The sequence below is a fragment of the Ranitomeya imitator genome, chromosome 10 (assembly GCF_032444005.1).
Source record: "Ranitomeya imitator isolate aRanImi1 chromosome 10, aRanImi1.pri, whole genome shotgun sequence".
Classification (NCBI taxonomy): domain Eukaryota; kingdom Metazoa; phylum Chordata; class Amphibia; order Anura; family Dendrobatidae; genus Ranitomeya; species Ranitomeya imitator.
Window position 1 is genome coordinate 116,264,520 of NC_091291.1, and position 18,186 is coordinate 116,282,705.

General features: G+C 49.8%; 1 protein-coding gene across 1 annotated transcript in view; it reads right to left on the bottom strand.

Annotated features, from left to right (window-relative positions):
* The window catches only part of LOC138652241 (uncharacterized), a 43,184-nt gene that overhangs the window by 10,053 nt on the left and 14,945 nt on the right, over nt 1–18,186 (bottom strand). Inside the window, exons 3-5 of the mRNA XM_069743008.1 lie at nt 17,854–18,007; nt 12,482–12,627; nt 11,979–12,155 (exon numbers count right to left, since the gene is read on the bottom strand). Of these exons, the coding sequence (XP_069599109.1) occupies nt 11,979–12,155; nt 12,482–12,627; nt 17,854–18,007 (477 nt within the window). The remainder of the gene's footprint in view (nt 1–11,978; nt 12,156–12,481; nt 12,628–17,853; nt 18,008–18,186) is intronic.

Sequence of the window (18,186 nt, forward strand, 5' to 3'; positions counted from 1 at the left end):
CAATAGGGTTTCATTAAAAAAATGTTTGCACAATTTGCTTTATGTAGCCTGTGTGTTTCACTGGCTGCAGAATGGGATAATTAATAATCCATCAATGAGCTGATGGAAATGATTTTTAAGCCGAAATACACATTTAAGATTAACAAAAAAAAAAAAGTCTCCAAAGTTGGACAATCCGTTAAGTTCCTGAAGACAGGTTCACACGCCTGACATGCACGGTCCAAGTACGGACTGCGGATACAGCCTACTGCCCAAGGTGGTGGCTCCATCCTTCCAACTGTGTCCATAGGAGGTGAACCAGAGACCACCTACACTTGCTTGATACATACATCAAGCTTCAAAAGAAATACAAGTGTGTATTTTTGTAATCCACAAGAGTTAATTGTTCCTCCTGCTCAACTAATTGCACCAACATGTTTCACCAGCTCTGGGGCTCCTCAGGGGATGTTCAGTCTCGCTTTCACCTCCTCGTGGGATAGGACATCACTTAAGCACATGCAAGTGAATGTTTCTCAAGATGCCTAGAACATCTGTATCTTCCTAGCTTTATAAAACATTGAAAAAATGATAACATATTAAAGAAAAAAAAAAGACAAAACATCCCCTGAGGTACCCCAGAGTGAGGGAAACCATGTCAGTGCAGAGGTAAAAAAAACAAAAAAAAACAAGGAGGGACAATTATGGTAACTCTTGAAGATTTCAAAAAGGGAAAGATTTCTTAGAAAGCCTTATGTATGTATATCGTGAGTAGGGCCAGTTCTGTGAGATGTATGCCCCGGTCATCTGATGCTTAACTCTGGTTCACCTCCTGCGGAAACAGCGGAAGGACGGGACCGGCAAGTTTAGCAATCGGATGTATTAATTGCAGGTGACCTTGATACAATTTTGGCCACCTGAGGGAGTTTTTTTTTTTTTTCTTCTTGTGCTTAAATATAGGGCTGCTTGTAAATCTCTGTAGACCAAATCATTGGGTATTTTTTTATATTTTTAAAGTATTTTATTTTAATAGGAGCAGTTTGCTGTATATTCAGTGACATTGTAACCCTCCACTATCTAAGGGAAGAGGCCTTTAGTACCTTCAATAGATGTCATATTACTGGCTCAGTGCTTCATTGGCAAATGCAAATTAAAGGGAAATATGGTTAATTCTTAAAAAATGTGAAACTAGGCTGGCCTGTGGGAATCCGGCACATTTTGTAACACCTTTTAGGTGCTTGCTGACACATTGTGGCTTGGGGAATGTGCACAAACACATAACACACCCAAGAACTGTCTGGAGCGCACATATATTATTATTCATATAAATGCAGAGAAAGCTGAACTTTTAGCCGGGAGCCACGATCACCTGTCAAGCTGCTACAGGAGGTGATGGGGTGATTCTGTGTTGTGTGGGCTCTGTACTCATTTTGTTTTGTGGCTTTACTCGCCCTTCTCGGTTCTTCATTACTCGCCCTTCTCGGTTCTTCATTACTCGCCCTTCTCGGTTCTTCATTACTCGCCCTTCTCGGTTCTTCATTACTCGCCCTTCTCGGTTCTTCATTATTCGCCCTTGAAGTATAGTGGTCAGTGCTCCTTTTTACCAGGCACAGTATAAACCAGCCTTAGATATACAAGTGCAATAAAAAACTATTTGATTACTGTCAGGCTTATTAGCCTTATGCAGAGTTCCTCCATTTTACTAATAATTTGGGGTTTTCAAGAAAGAGGCGCAAAACATTAAAACATCATTGCCTTGCACAAAACAAGGAAAATGATACAAAAAGATATAAAAGCAATGAATAATCCTAGAGATACAGCTGGAAGAAAAGTTCACAAGCTCAAGGTTAAAAGCTAAACCATCCAGTTTGATTGCAGCTGTCGCAGAGGCTTCAGATTGCACAGTAAACAGGATACTACACTCCGAAAGTCTCCATGACTGAACACAAAGACGTCACCTCTACTGACCCAAAAGCACAAGCAAAGTAGACTCTAATATACTGAAAACTATAGAAATAGCCCACAGGTGTTTGGGGATTTTACTCTGAAGTGATAAAACAAAACTGGAACTTGCCTAAAATGCAGCATGCTGGAGGCTCAGTTTCGCCTACAGTGAAGCATGGTGGTGACTAGGTGATGCCTACAGTGAAAAATGGTGGTGGTTTGGTGATACCTAAAGTGAAAAATGGCGGTGGTTGAGCGATACCTAAAGTAAAACATAGCTGTGACTCAGTGATGCCTACAGTGACACATGGTGGTGACTCAGTAATGCATGATGGTGGTTTGGTGATGCCCACAGTGAAGAATGGTGGTAGTACAGCGATGATCTGGGGCTACTTTGCTTCCTCTAGCTCTGGAAACCTTCAGACTATGGAGAGCAAGATAGATTCAATCAGGTATTAAGAAATCCTAGGAGAAAACAACATGACTTCTGTGAGGAAGCTGAAACTTGGGCATCTTTGGACCTTGCACCAGGACAATGAGCCCAAGCATACCTCACATTGCGCCAAGCCTTAGCTTCAGAAGAAGTTCTGGAAGATTGTGGAGTGTATGTCACATTTGCCATTGCCTATGCCGAATGAGCCAAGATTCCTCAGGAAAGTCATCAAAAGCTGGCATCTGGCTAGGGCTGGGGACCGGGTAATACCACTCACAGACATGACATGTCTGCAGATTTATGGCAGCTTACAGGTGAATGTGATAATTTTTGGCAGTGTATGGGTTTATAGGGGTCCTGACTCTGCTCAACCAGACAACTTTTCAACATCTCTAATTTTTTTTTAAAAGCACAAAAGTATATTTTTGTTAAAAGCGTTTTTATCTTTTTGTTAGTCAACCTAGAAACTTAGGTATAATACACTGTAATACTTCAATATTGCAGTGTATTCTACATTTAGCCCTGCTTCAAAAGAATAAAAAGATTGCAAATACAGATTCCTTCATCAGACCCTAGGAACTATTCTCTGTCTAACCACTTAGATGCTGCAGTTCTTGAATGCGGCATCTAAGGGGGTTAGGCACCCTGTGCGGCAGTCAGTGGGTAATGGCTGTATAACACAGCTGGCCTCTGCCATGCATGGAAAGGGCATAGTTCCTGGGTGCTTTCCAAACACTGTAAATTCAAGTTTCATGTCAGAAAGGGGTTAAATATACAATGAGACTGTGAATTACCAAAGACCTATTGTCACACTGCACTTGAACAGACTAAACAGCCATTATGTGACAAGAGCTCAGCATTGTTCGTAAGATAATAAGAATCAGGGTAATCGCTGCACGATAAGTACAGTACAGACTAAAGTTTGGACACACCTTCTCATTTAAAGATTTTTCTGTATTTTCATGACTATGAAAATTGTACATTCACACTGAAGGCATCAAAACTATGAATTAACATATGTGGAATTATATACTTAACAAAAACAGAATTTTTGGTTGCTTACCGTAAAATCTGTTTCTCGGAGCCTTCATTGGGGGACACAGGAACCATGGGTGTATGCTGCTGCCACTAGGAGGCTGACACTATGCAAATAAAAAAGTTAGCGCCTCCTCTGCAGTATACACCCTACCGACAGGAAGTAGGATATTCAGTTAGTGAGAAAGCAGTAGGAGAAGCAACGTGTAAAAGAGAACTATAATAATAATATAATAATAATAAACTTTATTTATATATAGCGCCGACAAATTCCACGGCGCTCCACAGATTAACAGTTTCAAACACTCAAAGAGTGTTCAAAGAACACAAACGTAAATAGTAAACAGAGCTGTTCAACTTGGGAGGGAGCTGTGTCCCCCAATGAAGGCTCCGAGAAACAGATTTTACGGTAAGCAACCAAAAATCCTGTTTTCTCTATCGCCTTTCATTGGGGGACACAGGAACCATGGGACGTCACAAAGCAGTCCCTGGGGTGGGGAAAACAGACTTCCATCAGGTCCGAGGACTCACCACTGCCGCCTGCAGGATCCTTCTGCCCAGGCTGGAGTCCGCCGTAGTTCGGCGAAACGTGTGGATGGAAGATCAGGTTGCCGCTTGCAAAGCCATCAGCGATAACCCCGTGGCATACCGCACTGGAAGCGCCGATTGCCCGGGTAGAGTGAGCCTTATCTCAGGAGGCACTCTTGTTCTTGACCCGGAAGCTTCCAAAATTGAGATTCTGATAGAGCGAGCAATAGTCGCCTTGGAAGCCGGCAGGCCTCTACGCACGCCATCAGGGATGGCGAAAAGAGAATCCATCTTTCGGAAAGCGGCTGTGCTACCTAGGGAGATCCTCACTGCCCTGACGAGACCCAGCCTGTTCAACGATCACTCCAGAGTCGGAGCTGGACAAAAGGAAAGGTATAACGATGTCCTCGTTGAGGTGGAAAGATGAAAACCACCTCGAGAAAGGAAGGAAGGCAGAGGTCTGCGACCACCTTGTCCTGGATTAAAATCAAGAAAGGAGGTCGGCAAGAAATGGCCGCCAACTCAAAAATGCGGCGGATCGAAGAGATCTGAGAAAAACCACCTTCCGAGATAGAACTGACAGGGAAAAACTCCCTGAGAGGCTCAAAAGGGGGAACCCCTAAGCACCACCAACCCAACCTTTAAATCCCATGAATCCAGAGGCCCTGTACGGGAGGGACAGCGTGGGCCACTCATTGAAGGGAGGTCTTAACCTGTGGCTGAGAAGATAACGTCTTCTTAAAGGGAAGAAGAGCGTAGGAACCTGGCCCTATAGGGAACTGAGAGCGAAGCCCGAATCCCGTCCTGCCTGAAGGAAAACCAAATGGAAGGCAGGGAAAAAGGACATAGCTGAAAAGCGGTTGGACTCGCAACAACGAAAGTAAGCCTACCAGGTGCGATAGTAGATCCTGAAAGAAGACGAAGGCATCCCAGCCTGGACTATAGAGTGACCCATCTGGGCCGAAAGGCCGGACGCTCTTAGAACTGTGGAGTTCACAGCCACGCCGTTAAACTGGGCGACCGATAATTCGGGTGAAAAATCGAACCCTGAGACAGCAGATCGGGTCCGCCTGGAAGACACCAGGGGTGTCCGCGAGAGGATTGACGATGTCTGCAATCTAGGACCTCCTGGGCCAATCCGGGACGATCAGAATGACCGGCACCCATCCAGCCTTGATCCTTTTTCGACAGCTTGGAAAGCAAGGGAAGGCATGGAAACCAATAGGGGAGCCCGAACTGCGACCGAGGAATGGCCAGAGCGTCAACCCCACTGTGAGAGAAACACGGGACCCTGAGCCGACCCGAGGGACCTCCTGTTCAATCGGGACGCCATGAGGACCACCTCTGGAGTCCCCCATAGAAAAGTAATCCGATAGGAAACCTCCTGAAGTACCATTCCCCTGCCGCGAGGCCCTCGCGGCCGAGGAAGTCGGCGGCCTAAATGTCCACGCCGGGGACATGCACTGCGGAGCTCACCAGGACTGTTGCCTCTGTCCAAAGGAGGATCCTGGAATCTCGGCCGAGGCCAGCGTACGCCGAGTCCACCGCTGGTGGTAGACATATGCCACAGCTGTGTCATTGTCTGTCTGGATTCGAATTGGCAGGCTGCTGAGAATCCTTACCCAGTGAAGGAAAGACAGAAAGATGATCCGGAACTCGAGGACATTGATCGGCAGAGGGTTCCTGCGCCGACCAACCACCCTGAAAGAACAGGAGACAAAGCCCCGCGCCTCCGCGAGCGGACAGGCGTCCGTCGTCGCCACCTGCCAGGGAACTGGAAGGAAGGATATGCTGTGAAGGATCTACTCTGGGATAAGAGAAGTGACCTCGGCCACAAGTCGAGGAACCATTTGACCTGGGAGAAAGCCGGATCGGACGATGCAGGGAGAAGACAGACCTGTCCCCTGCGATAAAATAGCCTGCTGAAGAAGTCTTGAAAGAAACGGGCGAAGGGAAAATTGCTTCCGATGTTGCAACCAAACCTCCTTAGGGTCTTTAAGGCCCATCGGAAAGGAGGGGAGCCGAGAACCCTGGAGCAAGCGAACTTCCTGACAAAGGAGGGATATCCTGTCCTCGGGAAGGAAGACTCTGGTCCGACAAGTGTCGAAGAACATGCCCGGAGGTACGAGGCGCTGAACAAGACGGAACTTCTTCCTGTTGACGAGCCACCCGCAACGGTTAGAATGTCGGGAAAGATGGATAGACTTTCTGGAGCCTGAAACCGAAATTCCTGAGCCTCCATGAAAGTAATTACTGAACGAGGGAATATCATCCTGAAGTGTCTCCGACGAAACTTCCTGTTCAGCAAATGGAGATCCGGACTGGGACGAACCTTGTTGTCCTGTGTCAGTACAGAAAGATTCGAAGAGAAGCCTGTGAACCGTTCCTGTTCTGGGACGGGAACGTTTACCCCAGATTTAAGGAGGGAAACAATGGCCGTAAAGAAAACCCGGGACTAGAGCGGGGTCTCTTGGAGGTTGGGATTTGAAGAAAACGATCCCAGGACCGTGAAATGAAGAATTTGTATCTAGAGGATACAAGTGCCCTGGCCCATGCGCCCTCTACTGAGGAGACCCAGACGTCCCTGAGGAACAGGAGACGGTTGCCCAGCCTGAGAAACGGGCTGGGGTCTGGTCGTGGGTCATGCCTAGGTGGAACCTCCAGTCCTGGACCTGGAGAATCCACCTTAGGAGTAGCGGGCACGCCAGAAAAGAGTGAGTCGAAGAATACCTTCTTCTCTTAACGTGCCTGTGGCCTCTGCGAACAGGAATCTGATGCCGCAAAACTACGAAAAAAGTCAAAAAGACCGAAGTAGCCGCCTAAAGGGAAAGTAGGCGAGGTCTGGAGAAGGGGACTGGTGCCGCCAGTGGCGTCCTTAATAAATTTGGTCCAGCTTGGAACCGAAAGGACGTGAACCTTGAAAAGGCAGGCTCGTAAGGGACTTCTTTGATGACTCTTGAGCCAAACAGTGCGACAGCTGGCAACAACATTACTGGGCGCCTGTGCGGCAGAAGACGCGACGTCCAGGGAACAAAATATTCCCCGGCGTGAGTAATCTGGGTGGCAAGTTCCGTCAGCCGGCCTGATGGAGCTCCAGCTTGAATGCCTTAACGGAGTTGTTTAGCCCCTCGGATACAGACTTCGAAACCCAAATAGAAGCCAAGGCTGGGCATTGGGATGATTCGGCAGTTTTGAAAGCCGACTTCACGAAGGATTCCATGGTCCTATCGATGGAATCTTTCAGAGCCGCCCACCGGACAGCGTAAGGACTGTGTTGGTGGCAGGTCTAGCAGCCGACGGATCCACAGGGGGAGAGGTCGTTCTCTAACGCCTCTCATTCCGGTTGGCAATGAGATCCGGAGGAAAGAGATCTGGGACTCCAAGACGCTTGTCTCTTTGAGAACGTCTGGTCGAATTTGCTCTTTCTCTGGCCAGAAGCTCCTCGAATTCAGGATGAGGAGCAAATACCTTGGGAGGTAGATTAGACCGTCTAAACGAAACCGCCTGATCTGCGGGTTTCGTAGAGGAATCTTTGATGCCACAGGTCTGATTGGTCGCTCCAATGAGGCTTTGAACCATATCCCTCATGTTAGCGATTTGGTTCGAAACCGGCCCCAAATTATCCTTCGAAGGCGTATCATAGAAAGCCTCGCCTGACTCAGGGAAGGAGGCTGCAGAGGAGGACCGAGTGTCGAGATGGAGCGAGAAGAAGACTCAGACTGGCATTCCTGTCTGGACCTTTTGCAGCTAGCCTTGGAGGGCTCGGACGGAGCTTCCAGCGACCCGGTGGCTACTGCGGGGGTCTGCAGGGGTAACCGATCCAGCACGGACACCAGGGTTGAGACACCCGTGTTAGATTGGCCACCGATTGAAACAGAGAGGAGGCCCAGCCTGGGATGGGGGTATCACTCTCGGACGGATTGGCCGGGGGATCCTGGGCGGTAGGCACAATCGGGTTGCTGCAGGAGTAGGAAGACGAGAATGGCCCCCTTTTTGCCCGAGTGGTTAGGGGGCAGGGGGGGTGGGGGCAGAGGGGAGTGTCAATCTGCAGAGCAGAGCTACTCACGGTAGACGAAAAACGGGATCCGGAGGACGCTGTTCGGCTTGATAGGATGGGCCTCCGGTAAGAAGTCGTCTTTTAAGCAGGAGGGTGATGTGGGCTCCTGCCGCAAATTGGACTCGATCTGCGGATGTGACCACGGTATGGGCTCCTGAGATTGGAGGTGCATGTAAAGGAGTCCCAAGATGGCGCCGGTGGGCGGAGAGAAGGCGGGCCGCAGTGAAAATGTCGGGCTGGAGAAAAGCCCGCCCGATGAGAGAAGAAAGGGGGCGGAGTCCAGCACCGGAAGTAGGCCCAGGCAGAAGCCGGGGCCTAAATTAGCGATCGGTGACCGGCATGGAAGGGCCGAAGCGGCAAACAGCGCGCCGCAGAAGGCGACAGGCGAGCGGCCGCCCACAGCGGCGGGTGCAGCGCAGCCAGCAGGTTCAAAGCGGCGCGGCGGTCCGGCAAGCCGCCACGCCGAGGGAGGACGCACGGCGCTGCAAGCGGCCAGAGGGACGCAGCTGCAGGGGGCCCGACCAGCGACGCGGCGGCCGGCAAAGCCGCCGAAAAGAAACGAACGGCCGCATACAGCGGCCGGAGCAGGGAAGCCACAGAGGGCCGAAGCGATGCGGCGGCCGGCAAAGCCGCCGCGCTGAAAGGAAATGAACGGCCGCACACAGCGGCCGGAGCAGGGGAGCCACCGAGGGCCGCGCTGAAGCCGGGGCTGGGAAGCCCACAGGACCCGAGGCGGAAATGTCCCCCCTGAGCAAGGCCACGCAGACAGCGCGCCCGGACAAGAAGCGGCGCGGCGGTCCGCAAAGGCAGCCGCGCCGGAACAGGGGACAGGGAGGCCGCATCCACGGAAGTGGCGCGGCCGAAAAGAGATGCGACCCGCACCAGAAAACTCCCCAAATAGGAATCCCCTTTTTAGGATCCAGGGAAGCCACAGGGTGGGGAGGGAAAATACTCACCTAAACATCCCACGCCGGTACTAACCTGGAAGGTTTTAGACGTCCGTGGAGCTGGACGTCCTCGTCTCCTCCGACCGACAGGCTCTGGTGGGCGAGTGGGTGGGGGACGGAGCCAGGACCGGACTTCTGAGCACGCTTGTGTGCTAGGATCTTGGTCCTGGAGAGGGATCTATGAGGATACGGGGTGGCAGTACACGCCGTACTCATAGTCCGCATAGTGGGACTACAGGTGTGACTGTTCACCCTGTATCCCTCCGGAAAAACCTGAAAAGAAACGACGCACATTGAGGTAGATAAGGGTCTAATGAAAGACCCGTGTCCACCTCCTACTGACACTAAGCTAAACTGAATATCCTACTTCCTGTCGGTAGGGTGTATACTGCAGAGGAGGAGCTAACTTTTTTATTTGCATAGTGTCAGCCTCCTAGTGGCAGCAGCATACACCCATGGTTCCTGTGTCCCCCAATGAAAGGTGATAGAGAAAAAGTGTGAAACAACTGAAATTATGTCTTATATTCTAGGTTCTTCAAAGTAGCCACCTTTTGCTTTGATGACTGCTTTGCACACTCTTGGCATTCTCTTGATGAGCTTCAAGAGGTAGTCACCGGGAATGGTCTTCCAACAATCTTGTAGGAGTTCCCAGAGATGCTTAGCACTTGTTGGCCCTTTTGCCTTCACTCTGTGGTCCAGCTCACCCCAAACCATCTCGATTGGGTTCAGGTCTGGTGACTGTGCAGGCCAGGTCATCTGGCGTAGCACCCCATCACTCTCCTTCTTGGTCAAATATCCCTTACACAGCCTGGAGGTGTGTTTGGGGTCATTGTCCTGTTGAAAAATAAATGATGGTCCAACTAAACGCAAACCGGATGGAATAGCATGCCGCTGCAAGATGCTGTGGTAGCCATGCTGGTTCAGTATGCCTTCAATTTTGAATAAATCCCCAACAGTGTCACCAGCAAAGCCCCCCCACACCATCACACCTCCTCCTCCATGCTTCACAGTGGGAACCAGGCATGTAGAGTCCATCCATTCACTTTTTCTGCGTCGCACAAACACACGGTGGTTGGAACCAAAGATCTCAAATTTGGACTCATCAGACCAAAGCACAGATTTCCACTGGTCTAATGTCCATTCTTTGTGTCTCTTCTGCTTGTTGCCTGTCCTGAGCAGTGGTTTCCTAGGAGCTATTTTACCATGAAGGCCTGCTGCACAAAGTCTCCTCTTAACAGTTGTTGTAGAGATGTGTCTGCTGCTAGAACTCTGTGTGGCATTGACCTGGTCTCTAATCTGAGCTGCTGTTAACCTGCGATTTCTGAGGCTGGTGACTCGGATAAACTTATCCTCAGAAGCAGAGGTGACTCTTGGTCTTCCTTTCCTGGGGCGGTCCTCATGTGAGCCAGTTTCTTTGTAGCGTTTGATGGTTTTTTTCCACTGCACTTGGGGACACTTCAAAAGTTTTCCCAATTTTTCGGACTGACTGACCTTCATTTCTTAAAGTAATGATGGCCACTCTGGCTGCCTTCTGGGTGGTAGTTTTGAGTCGTATGGAAGGTGTGTATGGATGCACGGTGCCAAGGGATCCAGTTGTCTGTTTGTTGGGATGCGTGGATGAGATTGGAGTGGATAAACACCTAAAGATAGCTATAGCCAGATTGTTGTATATGGCTAGGAAGGTGATAGCTAGAAACTGGATTAGGGAAGAGCCGCCGTCAAGAGGAGAGTTCCTCCAGTATGTGAAACAGGGCCTGACACTAGAAAAAGGGATTTATAAGAAGAAAGGGAAAACTGAAACGTTCAATAAAATGTGGTCTCCATGGAATGCTATGGGATAGTAATGTGAAGTGTGGCTTATACGAATGGTTGAGGGATTAGATACTCTATTGTTTTAATGATGGTAGTAATTAACAAGATGAGCTGCTTTGTGGGGTGGGGGTGGGGGGCTTTGGGATCGAAGGGGGCTGTTTGAAGGGGGAGGGGGGGGGAAATACTCTATATTGAAAATGTAAATGTAACATGTTAATTGCCTTGTTATTCTTAATAAAAATTTATTTGAATAAAAAAAAAAAATGATGGCCACTCGTTTTTCTTTACTTAGAATTTGTATTATGGAAAGAAAAAGGCAGCTAACCAGTCTATTCAGTAGGACTATCAGCTGTGTATCCATCAGACTTCTGCACAACACAACTGATGGTCCCAACCCCATTTATAAAGGCAAGAAATCCCACTTATTAAACCTGACAGGGCACACCTGTGAAGTGAAAACCATTCCCGGTGACCTCTTGAAGATCATCAAGAGAATGCCAAGAGTGTGCAAAGCAGTCATCAAAGCAAAAGGTGGCTTCTTTGAAGAATCTAGAATATAAGACATAATTTCAGTTGTTTCACACTTTTTTGTTAAGTATATAATTCCACATGTGTTAATTCATAGTTTTGATGCCTTCAGTGTGAATGTTTAATTTTCATAGTCCTGAAAATACATAAAAATCTTTAAATGAGAAGGTGTGTCCAAACTTTTGGTCTGTATTTTACATTATGTGAAAGTTCCTCTGTTACTGAAAAACTGGTTTGGAAAGTGTCTGTATTAGCAAGACATAAATCCTCAAACGATCTCCCCTGAGGACAAGACGCCATTGTCAGCGCATGTATGAGGAGTCTTATGCCTTTCCAAACTCAAGACAAGAGCAGAGCGAATGATGTTAAAAATGAAGTTTTTGCTCGTATTTTCTACCCATTGCTCCTCTGAGTATTCAGATGTTTTTTTTCTCTCAAATCCATAATACGAATCCAGAGATATGAGCCTTTTTATCTAGGGGTACGTTTTCTGGTCTTTAACCAGGAGGCGTGGCTTACAGGTTCTTTGGGGGCGTGTATTTAGGTTGCTCTGCATAATTACCTGATGAGCCACGCCCCTGTGTAAAGACCATAAAAATTAGCATGAGATAAAAAAAACACTTATCACTAATTTTAAAAGGCCTATGTCTAAACTGAAACACCATTACACCTGCCAATGGAATAAAAGTAATTATTACAATGAGGATAAGTTTAGTACCTGTGTCTGCAGATCAAAGGTGAGCAATGAGAAGCAAAGGCTCAACATGTTGTACTGCAACTGGAGACTCTCTAGAGCACCTCCCACCCGAAACGCCATCATATTCTGCCCCAGCACCAGACTCAGAGCACAGACCACATGGAAGAGACCCACAAGCAGGATTACTATGAACCGGGGCTGTGGAGGAAAAAATAAATAATATATAAAATACATGATCAATAAGAATGGAAATTAAAAAAAAAATACAAACAGGTTTTGCATATCATATCATATAAGTTTTACGCCAAAAGGTGGACACAAGTTTTATTTTGTACACAACGTTGATAAAAAAAAAAAAAAAAAGTCTGATAACTTAAGACCAAATGCACAGATGATTTAGGGATTAAACACAGGACGTGATGAGATCAGAACATTCTCTTCTGGGTGGGGCTGTTCTCATAAAGCAGCAGGTTATGGCCGATGAACTGCACACGACTGTTGGGAGTAGAGGAGAAAAGACTCACCTGTATATCAGGTTTTGTATCTTTGGAGACAACACTGAAGTTGACAATTGAGCGAATCATTTCCAGTAAAATGGAGACGACGAAGGCGATGAGTTCTTGACGGTTCTCCTGCAGGATGCCCCGAGTCACGTAATAGATGCAGAACACTGATACAAAGATTAAGAATTGTAAATGACCGATCTCCGTAGAATTGTACCAATAGTAATACCTGCACATGATGCCAAATGTAAGGACATTGAAGGCGTTGGCTCACGTTCCGACTTTCAGAAGCTTTACTGAAGACTGACAGTTTGGGCCAAATGCATGGCTGAGATGCTGCCCCCGGGTCCGCACGCCCTCCCGTGCTACCCCGACCTGCACGCCCTCCCGTGCTACCCCGACCTGCACGCCCTCCCGTGCTACCCCGACCTGCACGCCCTCCCGTGCTACCCCGACCTGCACGCCCTCCCGTGCTACCCCGACCTGCGCGCCCTCCCGTGCTACCCCGACCTGCGCGCCCTCCCATGCTACCCCGACCTGCACGCCCTCCCATTCTACCCCGACCTGCACGCCCTCCCATGCTACCCCGATCTGCACGCCCTCCCATGCTGCCCCGACCTGCACGCCCTCCAATGCTGCCCCGACCTGCACGCCCTCCCATGCTGCCCCGATCTGCACGCCCTCCCATGCTGCCCCGATCTGCACGCCCTCCCATGCTACTCCGATCTGCACGCCCTCCCATGCTACCCCGATCTGCACGCCCTCCCATGCTACCCCGATCTGCACGCCCTCCCATGCTACCCCGATCTGCACGCCCTCCCATGCTACCCCGATCTGCAAGCCCTCAGATGCTACCCCGATCTGCACGCCCTCCCATGCTACCCCGATCTGCACGCCCTCCCATGCTACCCCGATCTGCACGCCCTCCCATGCTACCCCGATCTGCAAGCCCTCAGATGCTACCCCGATCTGCACGCCCTCCCATGCTACCCCGATCTGCACGCCCTCCCATGCTACCCCGATCTGCACGCCCTCCCATGCTGCCCCGACCTGCACGCCCTCCCATGCTACCCCGATCTGCACGCCCTCCCATGCTACCCCGATCTGCACGCCCTCCCATGCTACCCCGATCTGCACGCCCTCCCATGCTACCCCGATCTGCACGCCCTCCCATGCTACCCCGATCTGCAAGCCCTCAGATGCTACCCCAATCTGCACGCCCTCCCATGCTACCCCGATCTGCACGCCCTCCCATGCTACCCCGATCTGCACGCCCTCCCATGCTACCCCGATCTGCACGCCCTCCCATGCTACCCCGATCTGCACGCCCTCCCATGCTACCCCGATCTGCAAGCCCTCCCATGCTACCCCGATCTGCACGCCCTCCCATGCTACCCCGATCTGCACGCCCTCCCATGCTACCCCGATCTGCACGCCCTCCCATGCTACCCCGATCTGCAAGCCCTCAGATGCTACCCCGATCTGCACGCCCTCCCATGCTACCCCGATCTGCAAGCCCTCAGATGCTACCCCGATCTGCACGCCCTCCCATGCTACCCCGATCTGCAAGCCCTCAGATGCTACCCCGATCTGCACGCCCTCCCATGCTACCCCGATCTGCAAGCCCTCAGATGCTACCCCGATCTGCACGCCCTCCCATGCTACCCCGATCTGCAAGCCCTCAGATGCTACCCCGATCTGCACGCCCTCCCATGCTACCCCGATCTGCACGCCCTCCCATGCTACCCCGATCTGCAAGCCCTCCCATGCTACCCCGATCTGCACGCCCTCCCATGCTACCCCGATCTGCACGCCCTCCCATGCTACCCCGATCTGCACGCTCTCCCATGCTACCCCGATCTGCAAGCCCTCAGATGCTACCCCGATCTGCACGCCCTCCCATGCTACCCCGATCTGCAAGCCCTCAGATGCTACCCCGATCTGCACGCCCTCCCATGCTACCCCGATCTGCAAGCCCTCAGATGCTACCCCGATCTGCACGCCCTCCCATGCTACCCCGATCTGCAAGCCCTCAGATGCTACCCCGATCTGCACGCCCTCCCATGCTACCCCGATCTGCAAGCCCTCAGATGCTACCCCGATCTGCACGCCCTCCCATGCTACCCCGATCTGCAAGCCCTCAGATGCTACCCCGATCTGCACGCCCTCCCATGCTACCCCGATCTGCACGCCCTCCCATGCTACCCCGATCTGCACGCCCTCCCATGCTGCCCCGACCTGCACGCCCTCCCATGCTACCCCGATCTGCACGCCCTCCCATGCTACCCCGATCTGCACGCCCTCCCATGCTACCCCGATCTGCACGCCCTCCCATGCTACCCCGATCTGCACGCCCTCCCATGCTACCCCGATCTGCACGCCCTCCCATGCTACCCCGATCTGCAAGCCCTCAGATGCTACCCCGATCTGCACGCCCTCCCATGCTACCCCGATCTGCACGCCCTCCCATGCTACCCCGATCTGCACGCCCTCCCATGCTACCCCGATCTGCACGCCCTCCCATGCTACCCCGATCTGCACGCCCTCCCATGCTACCCCGATCTGCAAGCCCTCAGATGCTACCCCGATCTGCACGCCCTCCCATGCTACCCCGATCTGCACGCCCTCCCATGCTACCCCGATCTGCACGCCCTCCCATGCTGCCCCGACCTGCACGCCCTCCCATGCTGCCCCGACCTGCACGCCCTCCCATGCTGCCCCGACCTGCGCGCCCTCCCATGCTGCCCCGATCTGCACGCCCTCCCATGCTACCCCGATCTGCTCGCCCTCCCATGCTACCCCGATCTGCAAGCCCTCAGATGCTACCCCGATCTGCAAGCCCTCCCATGCTACCCCGATCTGCACTCCCTCCAATGCTACCCTGATCTGCAAGCCCTCAGATGCTACCCCGATCTGCACTCCCTCCAATGCTACCCTGATCTGCACGCCCTCCCATGCTACCCTGATCTGCACGCCCTCCCATGCTACCATGTTCTGCACGCCCTCCCATACTGCCCCCTACCTATATGCTCTCCCATGCCGACACCGAGTGGTACACTATAGAATTAAATCTCCTTCCATTCGTAATAGAGGATTTGTAGCAAGAGATAAATTGGCAAAGTTGCTTCTTTGTACAAACACTTTGTAAATTGTACCCATTAGATGAGACAACCCGTTTAGGCAACACATAACGGGGACATGTCTCTGCCAATAACAGGCGACTGACAGCAGTACATCTAAGAATGATCATGCGCAGCTTCTAGGGTAATATTTGAGTCTATGTGTTTTCCCGATATTTGGGGGATTTTCTCCAGAGTTTCACACTCCAAGCACAAACAGACCGGTTAATTGGTTTCCTATAATATTGATGTAGGGAAATTAGGTTGTGAGGCCCGATGTAAAATTATGTCAAATAGTGAAAATCTCTCTAAAGCAACGCAGGACATGTTGGTGCTACAGTAGCTAGTCTTTTTAACACAGTGGCGTGTCCAATGTGAATGACGCTTGCTGCAGCCTTATAGGGGTGTGCACCAGGCTTGGAAGCCCCCCCATCTATAGCCCCGTCTGAATGGAGAGCAGGTTGAGCAGGTGCACCTCCACTCCATTCATTCTCTACAGGGTTGCCCACATAGCCAAAAGCCGCACCTTTTGCAGACAAAAACAAAACAAAACAAAAAACTGCAACACTGTCATATGCCAGCAGAGAGGAGGCCAAAGTGGTCTCCACTGGATGAATGGGGTCTATGGATCCATTCCCGACGCATATGGTAAAATGTTCACTTCTGATATTTGTGATAAAGTAACCCAAGACTGCTGGATCCCTGCACTACACATTACGCTCCAAGAAAAGCATTGCAAAATATAGATGTTGGTGCAAACAAGAAAAAAAAAATATATATATATATATATATAAAGTGTTTTTTTTTTTCTTGCTGACTGCTGGGATCCCCTGAGATCTCGAGATTGGGGATCTGCAGTGTTGTCCTGCATGGAACATAACTTGTTTTTTGGGGAGTAACCCTCTAAACAAAATACAAGAGGATTTACACCATTTTTTTTGTTGGGGGTAAGGTGGGGGGTCCAGTTGCAGCCAAAAGCACAATGGGGCACACATCATACATCCCGCTGGACATTCTCAGTTCCCCCCACAGTTCCCAGGTGTGAATTATCCTCTACGCCCCACATTGTACATTTGGATTATCTACGGTTTCTTGCACATGATATTATCAGTTTTGATAAATAACACAAAACTAATGAACCTCTTGCTCTCTCATTCATTATTTAGGCCGCGTGACTGCACCCGAGGCTTGCAACAAAAAATACAGGCAAACCCGTCTGACTCGTTCTTGGACGCCAGGTTTTAAGAGTCGCGATTCTCAATATTTCTTTGCCCCTGGACCTTACTACAACATCAAAACAAAAACAGTGAAGCAACCTATCGAAAATAGTTGGGGTAAGAGGTATCATTATTCATTGGCAATAAAACGATGAAACGCTTTTAGAAGATTGAGGCCGGCCTGTTTGTTGGAATGCCAAGATTCCGCTAATCAATGAGGAAACGTCCTGTCGGCAGCCGGCGGGGCGTTTACAGCAGCTGCGGATTACTCGCTCACTTTTGTTTAGGAAGTTATTTTTGTAAATTCACCTTCTTGTGGGATCATGCTTTTTTATTTTTATTTATTTTTTTGCAGCCTTTTTTTTCTGTTTGTTTTTATATAGTACAATGGGCTTTCCTACAGTTACATAAGTACCATACACACAGCTAAGCTTTCCTCGCACGATACGCTCGACTATGTACACCAGTGCCGATTGTGTGACGCACTAACCTCACGTGAGCGCCGGGAATGCTGAAACATCGCGCGAGTCTAGTACAATTGCTTTTATTTTAAAGGGGGTTGGAGGGGGAAATATTAGGATTGAGATGTTGTCCTAGTAATGGACAGCCCATTTAATTCTCCTTCAAGACAAATTTCTGAATTCTTGTTTCACCACTTAAAAAAATATAACAACCACAACTCTTCAAGTTTGGGATCGCCATAATTGTGCTGACCATGAAAATCCTGTTGTCAGTTCAATTTTTCTGTACAAATGAAAAAAACAAAACAAAAAAAAAATTCTTGCACAGCGGCTGGAACTATTTTCTCCTTTTTCCAGTACAAATTGTTATGCAAAACAAGTCCTCATATGGCTAAGTTGACAGTAAAGTATAAAAAAAAAGGAATTATGGCTCTTGCAAGCAGGGTAGAAATAAAAAAACAAACAGAAAAAAAGCGCAGAAACAAAAATGTTCCAAGGCTGGTAGGGGGTTAAGGGTATTACTTTCCAAAAATTAATATGTGCAGTATAACGCCGGTACATTTATAACTATACGCGCCTCAGCTCCGAGCACTTACAGACTCCTATCAGCTGTATCAGAGACACGGTGGAGTCCTCGTTGCTCTGCTGCACCAGGGTGTAGATGGTTAGGCCAAGGACACACAGGAGAGAGATGACAGCCAGGCAGAAGTAGGTCTTTATCGGCCATGGAAGCTCTGCCCAGGGCTTGATCTATGAAAACACAAAGCAAAAAAAAACAACAAATGTATACTGGACGGAACGCAGTCATTTATGCTGGCCGGAACGCAGTCATTTATGCTGGCCAGAACGCAGTCAGTCATTTATGCTGGCCGGAACGCAGTCATTTATGCTGGCCGGAACGCAGTCATTTATGCCGGCCGGAACGCAGT